The sequence below is a fragment of the Camelina sativa genome, chromosome 11, assembly GCF_030686135.1.
Source record: "Camelina sativa cultivar CO46 ecotype springtype chromosome 11, ASM3068613v1".
Lineage (NCBI taxonomy): Eukaryota > Viridiplantae > Streptophyta > Magnoliopsida > Brassicales > Brassicaceae > Camelina > Camelina sativa.
The window spans coordinates 16,429,013-16,444,464 of NC_141890.1; the positions used below are offsets into that span (position 1 = coordinate 16,429,013).

Below are 15,452 nucleotides of genomic sequence, written 5' to 3' on the forward strand. Positions count from 1 at the left end.
TTTTATTGTGTACGTAAATAACTTTGATATTATGCATCCATATATAAAGATGGGATGGAACTATATATAATTAACGTAGCATGTAAGTATAAATGTCATATAGTTAATTTCTGCATAATATCAAAGTCAAATATATAGTCGTAGATTATTTACAATTTCACACATATCAACATTATCTACGTGTTATAAGTTATGATACAGGTTAAGGGTCATTATGATTTTATTGTGTACGTAATTTTTTCTTCCAACATGTCCTCCTGATTCGTTCAAAATATAAAAGACTGACCATAAAAAAAAAATTGCTTCTCTGACTAGTTTTTTTTAGTAATGTTTGACTTTTTTGCATTTGTTTTTCGTTTATGGGTTTGTTCTCTTTCCAGATTTGAATTTTTCTGCTTTGTTGTTTATTTTCTTGGTTTCATTTTGATTTTCGGAGATTTCTAATCGTTGGCCGATCTTGTCAACCTCTTATCCCCTAGATAAATACTTTTGAAAAAATGCTGATGTGTCGTCACTAGAGAGTTTAAAACACATTTTAGCAAATAAACTTTATTAATTAATCCTAATTACATCTATGCCATTATAGACTTAAATAAAAATACATTAAATAAATTAAACTATTTGTAGTCATTTAATCTGAAACTATATTATATTTCTTTAAAAAACAACAAATTAATTTATTTTTTAAAAAATTAAATAATTATTCATGTTTTATTAAAATAAATTTCATACAAATATTTTCACCGCGTTAAAATTATTATTTACTTTCAAATATTTCACGGGTGAAACATATTTTTATATAAAATAAACGTAAATTTGAATAAAACAAAAAAATATATTTACACAAACAAATATCAAATTCCAAATAATAAATTTATTTGAATTGATTTATCCGCACTATGTGCGGGTTGTTACCTAGTAAACTTTAGACTCCGTTTTTTTTGTTTTCTACCGGCTTATATTATATTTTACAATATATACTATTTAATTATATCAGTATTAACTGTATTATCAATTGACAAAAAAATAAAAATAAAATTTAGTGAAATTTGGTGTCTTAAAATTAGATATCCCGTGAATAGCCATGTGTCTCTAGAGAAGAACTAAAATACTTCTTTTTCTTATATACTTTTGTTGATAGCGCGGCTAAACTAAAACATAATGGTAGATTTTGTTATTATACATAATGGCTTTGCAAAGCCGCATAATTTTGGATTTTGTTCTTCAGAGTTTAGGTTCTTCTAATCATTTGCTGCTCTGTCATATTGACTGTCACGTAGCGCCATTGTCATCGCAGGATTCAAGAACAGCAAATCGATTTTTGGTTGTCATTGCCATACTGTCTGCAGATGATTCTTTCCGCTTTTCTTTGTCGTGTATTGCAGGTAACCGTTGAGCAGCTATGGGCTTTGGAAGTGTATTGGGTCGTGGTCCTAATAGGCCTTTTTGCAAACCACATCGTTTTGGACTCTGTTCTTCACATTAATGACTGTTAATTTCAGATAATGTACAATACGTGCATGTTTATTTGTTTTCTTTAAAACACAACTTTATTTCATACTCAATATTTTATATAATATAATGGTTTACAAACATTTGGATCAATATCATATAAAGATTTCATATTTATAATTGTCCCACGATTCCAAGGACAGTCTTAATTTCTACGTGTTTTGAAAATGAAATTCAGTGACAAAAATGATTGGTACATTTGATTAGAAAAAAAAAAAGAGAAAAAACGAAAAGATATTTTACACTACGTAGCTCTTCTTAGTGTCAATTAGCATATTCGTTAGGTTATATTTTCGATCACAATAGAAAAAAAGGATAAAACTCCTAACTGAGTGATGGGGATGTGTTTTGAGGAAATAGGATTAGTCAACGATGTGATCGATACGTAGCACCAAATAATCACCATTCACCAATGCATATATGAAGTGAACACACATTCATTTGCCAGATCTTGTTGAGACACAAAAAAGGTTAGGTGTAAAAATAATGAAGTTGTATGTTGGGTCGAGTAATAGGGACCATGTAGACTAACTGGGCTAAGAGTTAAAACGGCAGCCGCTGTGTTTTATATGGCTTTACGTCTTCTTCATTTCCATTGGATCTTTCTCTCTTTTCGTGTATGTTTGTTGTAGTTGATTGATTTTTAGGGTTTACTACAAGAGGATTGTCATGTTTTAATGGGTGTGGAAGGTGGGTATGTTTTCTTGGTGACACTTCTTGCTGCCAACAAAAAGAAAAGAAAAGAAAAGAAACAAAAGTTTAAGAATGAGACAAAAGTAGAATGAAGAAGAGATGATGACAAATCCATGAACTTGTTATTATGTTTCTAGGGTCCCCAGAAAGCGAGTGTGTAGCTCTAAATCATAACTTTTTTTTTGATAAGAGAAGAAGAAGATTCATGAACATAATTTGCTAAAAAAAACGAAACTTTGATTGACCCTATTTGGGAAAAATCAATGAACATGAAAGAGAGAAAGTAAACAGATATAAAATTTGTCTAACGTCTTACAAGCTTTGTTTGTCCGCAAATGCTCTGTTTTTATCTGAAAACAGAGAAAAAGGAAGAGAAAGACTTACGGACTGAGTGAGTGAGACAAGATACGATCCATGACCTTTTGAGAAGTTTCTAAACAAGCGATTTGACGAGAATGGGTTTCCGTTGAGGCCAACATTGGATTTGCCAAAATGGTTAGTTTCTACTTTCGATTAGCAGCAGTCTCAGTTTCCTAATAAAAAGCCACAAGGTTTATTTCTTAACTTTTAAAGAAGCGATGATTACTGGTTCGTTCCTGCCAATGATGAGCCTCGAGGGATCTTCCCCATCCGTTTATTTCTCCTAGACGAAAAATTCGATTGTTTGTTATTATTACTAGCAGCCACGAGTTGGTCAGACTGGTTTTCATATGATTTTTTTCCCATTAGTCAAGTAGTATCCAAAAGAGGGAATTTTGGGTGAAGAGAAAAATATAAAAAAGATGGGAAACTTGGTGAGCAAGTCATATTCTTCTGTATTAATGGAGACTTGGTGACCAAGTCATATCCTTCTGTCTTAATGGATAGGGTTTTAGGAGGAGAAGATCACCAATTGTTTTTTTTTGTCTTTTCTTAATTCTCTTCCTTTCCGTTAAGAACATAATTCATGTCTTTGCTTCTCAATCAGCCCTCGAAGTTCTGCTTTCGAAGACCTGTGTTGGTGAGATCCTCTCCTCATCTCTCTAATGCCCTCCCATCGTTGATGTTGCAAAGTCACTGTCATGCTCTTGTCTTGATCTGCGCTGATCCATGTAAAGTTCCCGGAAAAATCATCATTAGGAGGTCAGGTCTACGTTTTCACAAAGGCATTTCTTTTGAAGAGTTGGTTAGAAAGTTGGATGAGGAAGATGAGAAGGATAACAAGTTACGTAGAGATTTGTATAAGGAAATGGGAACGATGGGACCATCCAATGGATGGCTACCTACTTTGAAGGACGGCGTGTTGAGTCTGCGAGAAGTAAATATAAACAGTGTCACAGATCCAAAAAGCATTTTGCTGCCTCCTCTTGTAACTCTGCCTTATTGCCAAACCCAATATATCACCAACGTCGCCATGTCTTCGTCTTTCCCTGAAGAAGAGGACTGTGTTGTGGCTGTCAAGTTCTTGGGTCCTCAGCTCAGACCGGCTCAAAGCAACTCCGAGTGGGTCAACGTCCGAATGACAGACCCCTGCTTCTTCTCCTCCCCTGTCATGTATTCTAAGAAAGATTACATGTTTCGCATAGCCGGCTCTGGAGGCCACCTCATCGGATCATGGGATCTCCACAACCCTAGCAACAACCCAAAGTTGCAGAGCTTGCGGTTTCAAAACCTTCTCAAGTTGTCCGAGACAAAACGAGACCTTTTGGATTCGTGCTCCACAAGCGAACACTTGGTGGAGTCAGTAACCACCAGTGAAACTTTCATGGTTAAGTTGTACAGGAAGACCGCAGAGATCGTCGAAGGTATTCCGAGAAGGAAAACAGAAGCAATAATGGTGTTCAGGCTAGAGGAAGAAGGAAACGCTGTTTACACTCAAGACATCGGAGATCAAAGCATTTTCCTCACGAATTCTGAAGCTTTCTGTGTCCCTTCTTCGAGCTCCAATTCCTGCATTTGTCGATCTAACACGGTCGAATTCTTCTATGTCGACGAACATGTCAGACTATTCAGGCTGGCTAAGCAAAAGTCAATACTCCATCTCAAACTGATATATATAATCTTGCAGAAACGAACTTTTGCTATATAATCTCTCATCATTAAACATATAGTATGATTTAAGTAAATGTGTCTGTGTATAAACCATAAAACCTTGATTACACCGTTTATAATTGCCGTATCGCAAATCGTATAGGCAAGAGTTGATTCAATCACAGGACGGACACATGGTATCTTCACCAACCCACTCCTCCATAAACTACACAACATTAAAGGAGAGCTTCTCTGCTTAAGGCTACTTGGTAATATAATATATACATTTGCGGCTAAATATTTGGTCCACCAGTTCCATCGCATTCTACACAACAAACAAAGTCCACATCAGGATTTACTTTTTTTATTTCACTTTGGTCTCTAATGATTGATTGCTTCTTCTCCAGGGACTTGTGTCACTGACGCAAATATCATTTTACGTCAACAAAAACATCATTTTAAGGACAAATGCTAAAGCCAAGAAGGTGTATAAATATATAAAAAAACTGTCAGTTAACAATTAAGCCTGTGCGGTCTATTCGGTTATAAGAATTAGAGTGCAAAAACTACTCAGGAAAGCTTGTTACAGAGCTACTATAAGTATCCCTTAGATAAGTGTTTTGTAGAAAAGAAACGAGCCATGAACAAGAACAAGTAAGAAGACAAGTTCTCCAAAAATCGCAGTGGTTTCAGTTTTTTTACCTCTTCCTTCACTGTATCTGTCTCTGTGTCTGAAATACCTCTGCTGTCGTTACAAAAAAAAAAAAAGAAACGTAAACATTCTCCAAACACTTTCAAGTCAAAATCAATCACAAATCGTCGCTAAACTATTCCAAATCATCAGCCTTATCTCTCAATTCAGGCTAATTCGAGTGATGGATAGAACCTAGTTTAACAGATTTACTCGCCTTCGTTCTAAAAAACACATCACATATTGATTGGGCCAGGTAATATGGCCCATGTAGTTTAATTGGGCTACAAACAAAACAAAAAAAAAACCTAAAAATAACTTGCAGCCGCCGGGGGAAACCTTAATTCTCAGATGAGTTTGTGTGTTTATAATGATGGTTTCGTCGTCTGCAAAATCGTAGCATCTTTCTCTCTCTCTTTGTATGAAATCTGAATTTGTGTTTAGGGTTTTGTAATGTTTTTGAATGGGTGTTGAAGGAAGGGGGTGATGAATGATGATGATATGGTGATGACAAAAGTGTATTTTATGGACTAGAGTTTCAGATATGGGATTCTTCTCCCAGTAGTTGAAGATTAACCCCTTGGCTGTCTGAATATTATTATTAGCCCCTCTTCCTTTCATATCAAATCTTGTCTTTTTTTTTTTTTTTTTAAATCCATTATTGAATAAAGTTTTGTTTTTGAAGGCTTTTTGTTTGGATTGGATGTGTTTATTCATGTTTTTGTTTGGGGTATGAAAAAGCTTATGATGATAAAAAAAAACAATTATCTTAGCGGATTTCAGTGAGGTTCTCTTTGAATCTATGATCTGAATTTGTTACACACACTGAGGCTTTTTCTTTTATTGCCCTATTTTGGTTTGGTTGAATTGGTATTATGTTTTGGTTTGATGCTGATGCAATGATGAGAGAAAAGCACGAAGAGTGTGAGAAGAGCAGTGGGTTATACCGTGAGCTCTCCTTAATTAAACGACTTCTCCTTCCACTGAGCATTTTCCTTTATTTTGTTTTTTTTCCTAATTGATGAAAGTTTTTTTGTTTGTTGCCTTTTTGTTTTAAGGCGTCCATTACCAATTCTGAGGGATAAATACAATTCCTTCAGGTATATTTGTTGTGGTATATCCTGATCATCTTGCTTTTTTCTATGCCTTTTGATCCTGGAAATGCCTCGTATATTTATCTTGGAAATTGGAAGGTGTTACATTTAATAATTCACATGACATGTGTAACTTGGTTGAGGGCTGATGGTGGTGTAAGTTTTTCCTCTGTAAAACTTTTGAACTAATTTCAATTGACAGTTAATTGTTATATGTAAGTGCAACCATTGTGCTTGTACACGACTTCAAAAGTGGTGAACCTGTGTAACCTGTTGTTGGTTGGAGTCGAGGACTATAACAATGCATAGTGACCAACGAGGCTGCAATATGCTTTCAATTGGTCGAAGGTGTTGGCAATGTAAAATAATTAATCACATTTTTACTCCGCCGAAGGGTCGGAAATTTTTTCCAAACACTACATTCAAAACTCAAACACCTAATACATCGAAGGAATAAAGCACGTAATGGAAATGATTTTCATAATGGAAATGATTTTCATAATGAAAATGAAGTTGTGAAAGAAATCTAAACAAAGATCTTGCGCTTGAACGATTTATCTTTACTCCAATCGAGAGACATCTTGATCCAGACCTAATTCATTTAAAATTGCAAGTACGGTAGCAACCATGCAATGAAAAGAGCAATGATGTGTTGTATCTGGTGTTCCAAGCCTCTTCAAGATGAGAGGGTACATGCAACGCGACTTACAATTTATGCAAAATGGCCGTGACATACTATTTGGTATGCCAGAAACCGCTATTGTGCTTCTTGGCATGAGCCCTGACAAGTCTCCTATCACACACTTTATATGCAAACTAGCTTGCTGATCTTTACAAGTGTAAAACCATATATTTGGATCGGTTTCTTTTTCACAAATGTCACACCAACATTTCCCACTTGCCTTGTCGCGATAGCAGAGTGAGAGATGATGACTGTCAACTCTATGCTTTACAACTTGTGGTAAAGTGGCGCAGTCAAAGCCCAATGAAAATCCACAACCCTTTTCAATGCAAGAGAGCGCAGGGTATGTCAACTTGTTGCAAGCATTGCATTGTATCCTTTCTTTTGCTCCAGTGTGATATAGAGGATGATTAGGATGACTTGGATGGAAAAATGGCTCAGAAATTGAACCGCAATGAGCATCTAACATCTTCTCCCCATACTGATATTTGAAACCATTAGATGGTTTATTACAAGCACGACACCCAAAGAAATTGGTCGTGCTTGTGATTAAAGTAAGTCGTTCATTGCGTAGCACATGCCATTTCCTTCTAGGAAGTTCAGCGCACTTCCGGTGGAGAAAGAAACAACAATCGATACAACCATAATAAAAGGATTGAAGACAAATGGGATGGGTGCAACTTGCAATCATGAGAGTGACAATATAACTAATGTGGAAAAGACAAAAATTACCAAAATTCACTAGTTGACTAACATAGACAAAGATATCTTTGGTTTTAGAGTTCCAAAATACTTTTAAATCTTGAACTTTAAAATTTCTCAAAACGTTGATTGTATAACTATCAAATATAATAATAGTACAATACCCATGAGCAACATCTATAGTAAAGGATTTGTACACAAAATTTGAAACCTAAAAGTAATAGAGATCAAACGTAGAGAAGCCTCCATGGTGCTAGAGAGACACAGAGCAGAAAAGTTATCCACCACAAGGATGATCCTCTTAGATTCAATCCTGCTGCTGCAATTAAAACAAGGTTCAACTTCTTTAATACTTAAGAGATCTTAATCAAAAAAGATTGACCCAAGCGTTTTCAAGAGTTACAAACCTTGATTCTTGCTGCTATCAGGCAAAGCAGGTGGAGAAGACGATGATGAGTTTGACAAAGGGATATCAAGATTCAAACAGTCCATTCCAAGTGCACCTTTCCAAACACAAAAACCCAATTAAGTTCTTTGTTTTTTTCTTCAATCAATAAAAATAATACTATAGAACTGTTCTTCTTACAATTCTTGAAGCAAGGAAATGTTGTGATGTTCATGAGATTTTGGTAACCATCACGGCAATCGCAGCTGTATGCAAACGCAGTTGTCTTGTTGCACGACCCTCCTCCACAATCCACCCAATGACAAGCTATACACATCGAGGAAGCAAATGAGTTTAGAGACCCAACGTTTGTTCCCTACTAGTTTTTTCTTAGGAGGACCTTCTAAAGGACGTGTGCCTCAAGGTCTCAGGTTCGAGTCTCTATAATGGGGAAGGAGTAATATCCACCTAATCTAATCCTTGGCCCGAAGGGTTTTACAGGCCTAAAAAAAGAATGAGACTAGAGAAGTAGATATTCATTGTTACCGTCGAAAAATGAAGTGTTGTTGTCTTTGGGAGGCGTTTTGGGCTGTGCTGGAGAAGCAGCTTCACCGCATGTTAGATCAAAGGTACCTAAATTGATGAATATGTATACTTTGTTATGTTCTCGATATGATCAAAACCAAACTAAACCAGTGATCAAGACAGAGAGGGTTTTACAGTTGGGGGCGATGCAAGGGAGAAACTTGAGGTTATGATCAAACTGCTTCCAACCATCTTCACATTCACATTCATACATAAAAGTTGTGTTCGAAGATGCTTTGCATTTCCCTTTCCCACATTCCACTTCATTGCATATATTATCTGTTCTTTTTTTTTGTTCACAATAATTACATCAACCAACTTTAAAATAAGTCACAATGTATTAAATTCGAAATTTGAGAATGACCCTTCAAAGAAGATCACTTTTTAGTTACTACTCATAACCCAACTTATAAAGATACTTTACTTCTGTCACACAAAAAAAATGTCTGTCTAATTCAAATCCCGGCGGGAGTTAAACCCTAATCTGAACAGAATCACACTTACATGCCTAAACTAAAATTAGAGGAACTTAACTAAAAAAAAAATTAATAAAATTACGTAATCTAGATTTGGATTAAATGATTCCACCAATATCCAAATTTGAGCCAAAAAAGGAAAAAAAACCCAGGAAAAAAGAAAAGTGAGGAAGAGGGAAAGAGAAACAAACCGAACATAGGAGCGAGAAGAGGAGATAGGAAATCGCAAGTGGCTGTCTTCTGGTAGATGAGAAGTAAAGCTGCAACAAGACAGAGTTTGTTCCTAAGACAAGCCATGAATGAATCCTGTGTCTGTCTTCTTCTCCGTTTAATTTTGAAAAACACCAAATAAAGAAAACGAAAGATCGTTCTATTGGACTCTGTTTAATTTGGTTGAGGATTTGGTAAAATTGTGTAAGGTGGTGATGTAAAGTAAATAGTGATGTGGACCGACCGACTTGGCCTTCATATTTTTCTTGAGTTAGTTATTAGTTGATCGCTGAGATCCAATTAATGCGTATAATATTCTTTTCTATTTCTATTTTTTTTTTTTTGGTAAACAATTTTCTATTTCTTTCTTTTCCAAGGGTCAACATGATTAATCAATTAATCTTGAAAATAATAATCACTCTTATTGGAGCAAAAAGTAAGAAGAAAAAAAAAATCGTATCATATTTTTCATTCTAGATATTGAGTTTTTTTGCTTTTCATATAAGTGTAACATAGCTATTGTGTTTACTTATTGAAGTTCTTCTTCTCCCAAGCATGTGTAAAACTGCCTAAAGTATCATACCAAAAGGAGCAAAATTTCCCATACATGAAAGGAACCTCTTTGTCAAACATCTAAACTAAGGAGCTACTTCCTCATTAAAAGTACCAAAACTATTGGGGAAAAAAAATCCAAAAAGTTATTATTTATTTATTATAGCCATGTGATACTTAAAAATTAGAAATAAAGTGTTTAAGGAACATGCTAATATAAATAAAATGTATATGTTCAACCTAATCGTAATATTTGTATTATTTTTTTGTTTTGAATCCCATGTTTCATAACAACAAAATAATACAAAATATTATTTTCTAGATATATATTACCTCAAAACTTGCACGTCTAGGTAGTTATCCCGTGAAACAGCATGTCAAACATGCTCAACTAGTTTATAAATACACCGTCCATTTTTCCAGGTTGAAAGGCAAAAAAAGTCAAGTCATCGGTCGATCGAACACGCTAATGTATTAAATATCACAACTTCAAGCAGTCGCCAATCGCCATTCTAAAGCAAAATAGTGTTTATATTTTTTTGAATAGTTATTACTTACTAGTAAATTTTGTAATGTAACAAACAACCTATCAATTTATCATTTTCCCCACATGAAGGATTTTTGCTATTCTTATTTATTTTTATTTTTTTTAATATTTATTCTCCCCACAAACGTTCTCTGCTACTTTATAATTCAATTTTAAACTTGCATGATTATATGTGGAGATGTTCATGTTATACTATCGTAGATTCATTCTATTCCATTTTAAAAGTGGATTTTTAACAAGATCCTTCATAATGAAAGCAGGATTAGCCCATCATTATATAAATCTACACTACTATACAAATTAGTTGATAAGTTATTGGGCTTTCCAAAAGTTAAGTTCATATTGTGTCACAAAGATAAGGTATTGTCCGTTTTTTTCTACCATGTGAACTGGTGAAGTGATCTTATCCATAACCTCAAGAACAATTAAGCAAGAAGCGATTGTGAAGGGTCCTCCCTTCATGCTTTTTCTCTTGGTCATTCATGTCTTCTTTTTGTGTGGAGCTTGTTGTGGAGATGAGAGTCACGGTGGAACAATCAAGCCACATTTCTTGGTGAACTGATCAAATCTTGGTGATACTGGAAACAGTGGCGGGTTATAAAAATATTTCTCCATAACGAAAAATTGATTGATTTAGCTGACTATAGTAATGGGCCAAATAGCTATTAGGACCTTGGGCTGCATACGTCAATGCTTCCTCCGCCATTTATAAATTTAACATACACACTTTACCTAACACCTCTAAAGATCCAAATGTAGCATAAATAAACAATACGAAAATGATGTTTACGTCAATCAAATAAAGTTGAAACAGTGAGATAGCTGCTAGCTAGGTTTTAGTATGTTCTTGAAAAAGTTGGATTGTCGAAAGAACCGGAAATAGAAGTAGAAGTAGAAGTAATAAGAAGAAGCTATAATACAAGCCTACAATTGTACGCAGAAAAAAATCGACATGATCCGAGAGTTTCGATATGCACACATTTCATCTAAAATTTATAAACCAAATAGTAGTAACTCTAAAAAATTGACAGCTCATCCAGTTTAGTAAACATTTAATACGTAGGAATTAAGTGGTTATGTGGTCCATGCATGTGTCTCGATACTAACACGTAAATGGAATTTGGTTTCATTCATACCTATGTTTCTGTATCCTCATATAAGTATCTCCTGCAAATGCAATAAAGAAAAAAATAAAATCTACTGATTTCGACCAACTAAACGGTACGAAGTATCATTATTTGATTAGTCCATTGTCGTATTCTTTAGCAACTCCACCTCTAGTTTACTCCCTCGAGAAAGTGTCATATCATACGTTAAGTCCATATCGGCGAATTCTTGACCAAGAGAATATGAGTGACCAAAACCAATATATACCAAATAGAATAAAATCTTGAAAGTTAAAGTGTTCGATTAGACTCTTGTTACAAGAATTAGAAAGTCAGAACGATAAATGAATCGGCAAACGGCGCCGTGTTTGTTGCCGGCCGCCGGAAATTAATAAGAAAAAGAAATTGCCAACAAACATCGAAGTAATGGTTTGGATAGATCGATGAAACCATAATGGAGGAAGCTAGTCAACGTATTGTAACATGCCATGTGATTGACAGCTTCATACACAGACACCGACACCGACACGTATTATCATGCTACTGTACATATATCGATATTAATATATTGCTCATTGAAGAATTTGTATAGTTAACTATTAATAGTATAATACACGTTAAGGCCATCAGTCAAAACACTTTCCCTGTTCTAAACCCAATTATATAATAAAAAAATAGAACAGTGGGTTTAGATCAAAAATATTGGTCTTGGTTCAGAACTGATCCACAGCCCGTTCTAACATTTTTCCTCTCTTCTGATTGGTCAGAAAAAAAATGAGAAGGAAATATTTTCATTTCTCTCATTCCATCGAAATCGTGTCTAGGGTTTGTTTTTCTTTCGAAAACGGCCACAGCTTCGTTCTCGCCATAGTCGCCGCCGAAGCTTTGTTTTCCGGCAATTGAAACACCAAAATCGAAAGGAGAAAAGCTAGTTCCATCCTATTCTGTCCTTGTCTCCGTCGTTGTCTCCGTCGTTTCCTTTGTCGGGCTTTTGGCATATCGAAACCAAAATCTCAATCGAAACCAAAATCAAAATCGAAACGCCTTTGTCTCCTCCTCTCCTTTGTCGGGCAAATCTCCGGTCATACAGAGAAGGTTTGTCACAGTCGTTTCCTCTTTCAATCTTTGAGTTAGGTTTTATCGATTTAGGGTTAATCTCAAATCTGTGAATTAGGTTTCGGTTTAGTATAGGATTTGGGATTAATCATTATACGATTATAGTGAGCTTATCTATGATTGAATTCCGAGAGTTGTATTTTGATTTTTTTATCAACAATAAAACTCATGAATTAAACTTGAAATTTCTTTGTTTCGGAGGTTTGTAGGTGAGGTCAACTAGTGGAAGTTAAATCGGATTCTTCAAGAAACCTGTGTTTGCTCGAAAGTTAAAGGTTAGTCGCAAGGTTGGTTTCCTGATTTGAGTTGTGATATTAGTGTTTATTCAATGATTATATTTGATTGAAGTGGCTTGTTAATTGTGGTTTGATTGTGTAATGAGGGAAGTTGTATGTCTCACCATCTAACCTTTTATCATTTGGTTTGTTTGTATGTCTCTTAGATTTGGCTAGTCTTTGTGATTGTAGTTTTGTTTTGTAGGTTTGAGTTGTGTAAAAACTTGTGAAACTGTCTGCTATTTTTAAACTTTTGAAACTGTCAAAAATTTTTAAACTTTTGAAACTGTCAAAAATTTTCAAACTTGTGAAACTGTCAAAAATTTTCAAACTTGTGAAACTTTTGAAAGGTTTGAAAGGTTTGAAACTTATGAATGCTTTAACAAATATAGTTGAGTAGTTACCAAATCTATGAATGATTTACTTTGAAAAAATAGTAAATGACTTTTAGTTACTTCTGATTTGACTGAAGTAGGTTGTTGTTATTTACAATTAAAACTCCCTAACAACACCTAACTTTTGATTTAATGATGGCTTCTTAAGTTCTCTACATTACGTCCAACCGCTTTGCTTCTTAAGTCCATCTTGTTTCCTTCTTAAGTGATCTATATTACATCTGAATCTTCTATCAATCTCTCACGCTGCTTTACTTCTCTTCTATCATCCTTCTTGTTGGCTTCTTTCTTCCAATCTATCATAACTTTTACTTCTCTTCTATCATCCACCTTCGAACAATATCTTTTCTTTGTTTAATTCTGATTGCTATGGAATCAAACAATACTCCTAACAATCAGTTTCAACCCTACTTTAGCCTTCTTAACTTCCCATATGACAGCTTTGCTCCCAATGTAAACATTGGTTCCTCTCAAATTCCTTCTTTTAGTTCACAACCAAGTTCACAGCCGAGTTCACAGCCGAGTCAACCTCCTAGTCAAACAGAAGAGACAGCAGAACAGCGAAGGGAGAGAAGGCTATGGTCCACCCAAGATGACTTAATCCTAATAAGCGGCTGGTTAAACACATCGAATGATGCAGTAGTTGGGAATGGGCAAAAGGCAGGGTCCTTTTGGATCCGTATAGGAGACTACTACGAAACAAGTAGTCATGTCCGTGATGGTGCTCAGCCTAGGCGCCCTGACCATTGTAGACAAAGGTGGCAAAAAATCAGTAAGGAAGTGAGCAGGTTCTGTGGAGCTTTTGCAGAGGCAGAGAGTGAGAGAGCTAGTGGGATGAACGATCTAGATGTTTTACAAAATGCTCACCAAATCTACACTAACCTGTACAAGAAGAAGTTCGGTATGGAGTATGCTTGGAATGTTCTACGCTATGAACAGAAATGGACAAGTCTCGAGGCTATGAACCCCACTCCGAGGACAACCAGTTCTAACAAGAGAAAAGCTGATGAAGCTGCACCATCTACGGGTTCTGTCGTTGGTGAGCACGAGAGCAGACCCGCGGGCATCAAGGCAACGAAAAGAGTAAGGAACAAAGGCAAAGAGAAGGCTGCACCATCTGCGGAGTTTAGTCACATGTGGGAGATAAAACAGAAGGATTTAGAGCGCATGAAACAACTCCAAAAGATGTCCACTCTTGACACTCTCATTGCCAAGAATGAAACCCTAGACGAAGATGAAAAAGCATTGAAGAAGAAGCTAATGGCGGAACTGTTTTAACTATGTTTTTTTTAACTACGTATGCGGATGTTTGTCCATCTTGTTTGTTGTCTAAGCGAATCTCGGATGTTTGAATCCATGTTTAACTATGTATGGTCTCTATGTTTTTAATGAATCCCATTTTGTTTGTTTAAGCGATGTTTATAATGAATCTATGCTATATGTTTTTCATGAATGTGGATGTTTTATATTTGATTCAATGTTTAGAATGAATCAATGTTTATGTTTGTTGTTCATTGTTTTAATATGCTATATATGAACCCGTGAATCCATATCAATGTTAATATGCTATATGTGAATCCATGTTTTATATATGTTTTTCATGAACTTATATATGTGTTTTGGTTTCAGGTTGAAGAAGTCATGGACCGTGAATATGACTATGGTATAAACAGCCCATTAGACTATAGTACTGAGTCAGAAGAGGAGGCTGAGACCTGTTACTATCCTCCGGAACCAGCTCCTGCGATTGGATTCACAAGCCTCCGGAACCAGGTCCGTGAAGCTCAACGACCAAATGATCCAGCTCAAGGTACTTGTGATCCAGCTCAAGGATCAAGTGATCCAGCTCAAGGACCGAGTGATCCAGCTGACTGACCAAGTGAACCAGCTCAAGTAATGATCAACCCGTGATGTGTGGATGTTGTTGTTTGCTTTCGGATGTTGTTTGCTTTCGGATGTTGATGTTTGCTTTAGTATTACCAAACCCGTGATGTGTGGTGGTTGTTATTTGTTTGGATTTTTGTTTGGATTTTTGTTTAGGCTAGTTTGATAGCTTTGTGAACCCGTGATGTTGCTATGTACTCGTGAATGAACCCGTGATGTTTGCTATGTCTTTGCCTTCTTTGGATTTTAGTTTGATCACTTGTATATATGAGATGAGAAATATTTGCTCCTTGCACCAACACAAACATTTGCTTCTCTCTACAACAAAAATATTTCCTTCTATAACCAAAATAAAATATTTCATTCCTTCTCACCCAAAACAAATACTTTTTTCTCTTCTTCTTTGCTATGGCATCTTCTTCAAACAAATTTCACTACCATTATGATCCAAATAATGATAGTATGAACCAATTTTTTCAAGAGCAATTTAATAATCAATTTGAAGCTGCTGAAGAGGAAATTCCGGAGGAACCATCT

The 15,452-nt window shown here is 35.5% G+C and overlaps 4 protein-coding genes and 4 non-coding genes across 9 annotated transcripts; 6 read left to right on the forward strand and 2 right to left on the reverse strand.

Moving 5' to 3' along the window:
• Positions 1-3,118: 3,118 nt before the first annotated feature.
• LOC104723704 (uncharacterized) lies at positions 3,119-4,273 on the forward strand. Its single transcript, XM_010442099.3, has one exon. The coding sequence runs from the start codon at positions 3,152-3,154 to the stop codon at positions 4,271-4,273; it is 1,122 nt and encodes a 373-aa protein (XP_010440401.2). The 5' UTR covers positions 3,119-3,151.
• Positions 4,274-5,401: 1,128 nt separating this feature from the next.
• Positions 5,402-5,506, forward strand: LOC147934087 (small nucleolar RNA Z157/R69/R10). Its single transcript, XR_015573488.1, has one exon. It is a non-coding gene; the product is annotated as a small nucleolar RNA Z157/R69/R10 (small nucleolar RNA).
• Positions 5,507-5,644: 138 nt separating this feature from the next.
• Positions 5,645-5,740, forward strand: LOC147934088 (small nucleolar RNA R11/Z151). The gene has a single exon (XR_015573518.1). It is a non-coding gene; the product is annotated as a small nucleolar RNA R11/Z151 (small nucleolar RNA).
• A 59-nt stretch (positions 5,741-5,799) lies between these two features.
• On the forward strand, positions 5,800-5,898 carry LOC147934089 (small nucleolar RNA Z152/R70/R12). The gene has a single exon (XR_015573496.1). It is a non-coding gene; the product is annotated as a small nucleolar RNA Z152/R70/R12 (small nucleolar RNA).
• Positions 5,899-5,973: 75 nt separating this feature from the next.
• On the forward strand, positions 5,974-6,082 carry LOC147934090 (small nucleolar RNA snoR80). The gene has a single exon (XR_015573478.1). It is a non-coding gene; the product is annotated as a small nucleolar RNA snoR80 (small nucleolar RNA).
• Positions 6,083-6,560: 478 nt separating this feature from the next.
• On the reverse strand, positions 6,561-7,151 carry LOC147934091 (uncharacterized). The gene has a single exon (XM_087472462.1). It carries the CDS (start codon positions 7,149-7,151, stop codon positions 6,561-6,563), a length of 591 nt encoding a protein of 196 aa, XP_087328588.1.
• Positions 7,152-7,497: 346 nt separating this feature from the next.
• Positions 7,498-9,313, reverse strand: LOC104723703 (uncharacterized). Of its 2 annotated transcripts, none has more exons than XM_087476432.1 (6): positions 9,022-9,313; positions 8,490-8,633; positions 8,316-8,402; positions 7,971-8,096; positions 7,792-7,887; positions 7,498-7,703 (listed from the first exon to the last, which is right to left on the reverse strand). In XM_087476432.1, the coding sequence occupies exons 1-6, from the start codon at positions 9,125-9,127 to the stop codon at positions 7,612-7,614; spliced, it is 651 nt and encodes a 216-aa protein (XP_087332558.1). In that variant the 5' UTR covers positions 9,128-9,313; the 3' UTR covers positions 7,498-7,611. The 2 variants fall into 2 exon arrangements, with proteins under 2 accessions (XP_087332558.1, XP_087332559.1); XM_087476433.1 differs by having other exon boundaries at positions 7,498-7,700; positions 9,022-9,268.
• A 4,087-nt stretch (positions 9,314-13,400) lies between these two features.
• Positions 13,401-14,309, forward strand: LOC104728086 (uncharacterized). The gene has a single exon (XM_010447119.2). The coding sequence runs from the start codon at positions 13,401-13,403 to the stop codon at positions 14,307-14,309; it is 909 nt and encodes a 302-aa protein (XP_010445421.2).
• Positions 14,310-15,452: the final 1,143 nt, after the last annotated feature.

Bases quoted from the DNA above. Each gene is read 5' to 3' on its own strand.
- LOC104723704 (XM_010442099.3), top strand. From the start codon at position 3,152: ATGTCTTTGCTTCTCAATCAGCCCTCGAAGTTCTGCTTTCGAAGACCT.
- LOC147934091 (XM_087472462.1), bottom strand. From the start codon at position 7,151: ATGTTAGATGCTCATTGCGGTTCAATTTCTGAGCCATTTTTCCATCCA.
- LOC104723703 (XM_087476432.1), bottom strand. From the start codon at position 9,127: ATGGCTTGTCTTAGGAACAAACTCTGTCTTGTTGCAGCTTTACTTCTC. The intron at 8,634-9,021 runs GTTTGTTTCTCT...AAAAAAGAACAG, and splicing joins TCTTCTCGCTCCTATGTTCG to ATAATATATGCAATGAAGTG. The intron at 8,403-8,489 runs GTAAAACCCTCT...TCATCAATTTAG, and splicing joins CCCTTGCATCGCCCCCAACT to GTACCTTTGATCTAACATGC.
- LOC104728086 (XM_010447119.2), top strand. From the start codon at position 13,401: ATGGAATCAAACAATACTCCTAACAATCAGTTTCAACCCTACTTTAGC.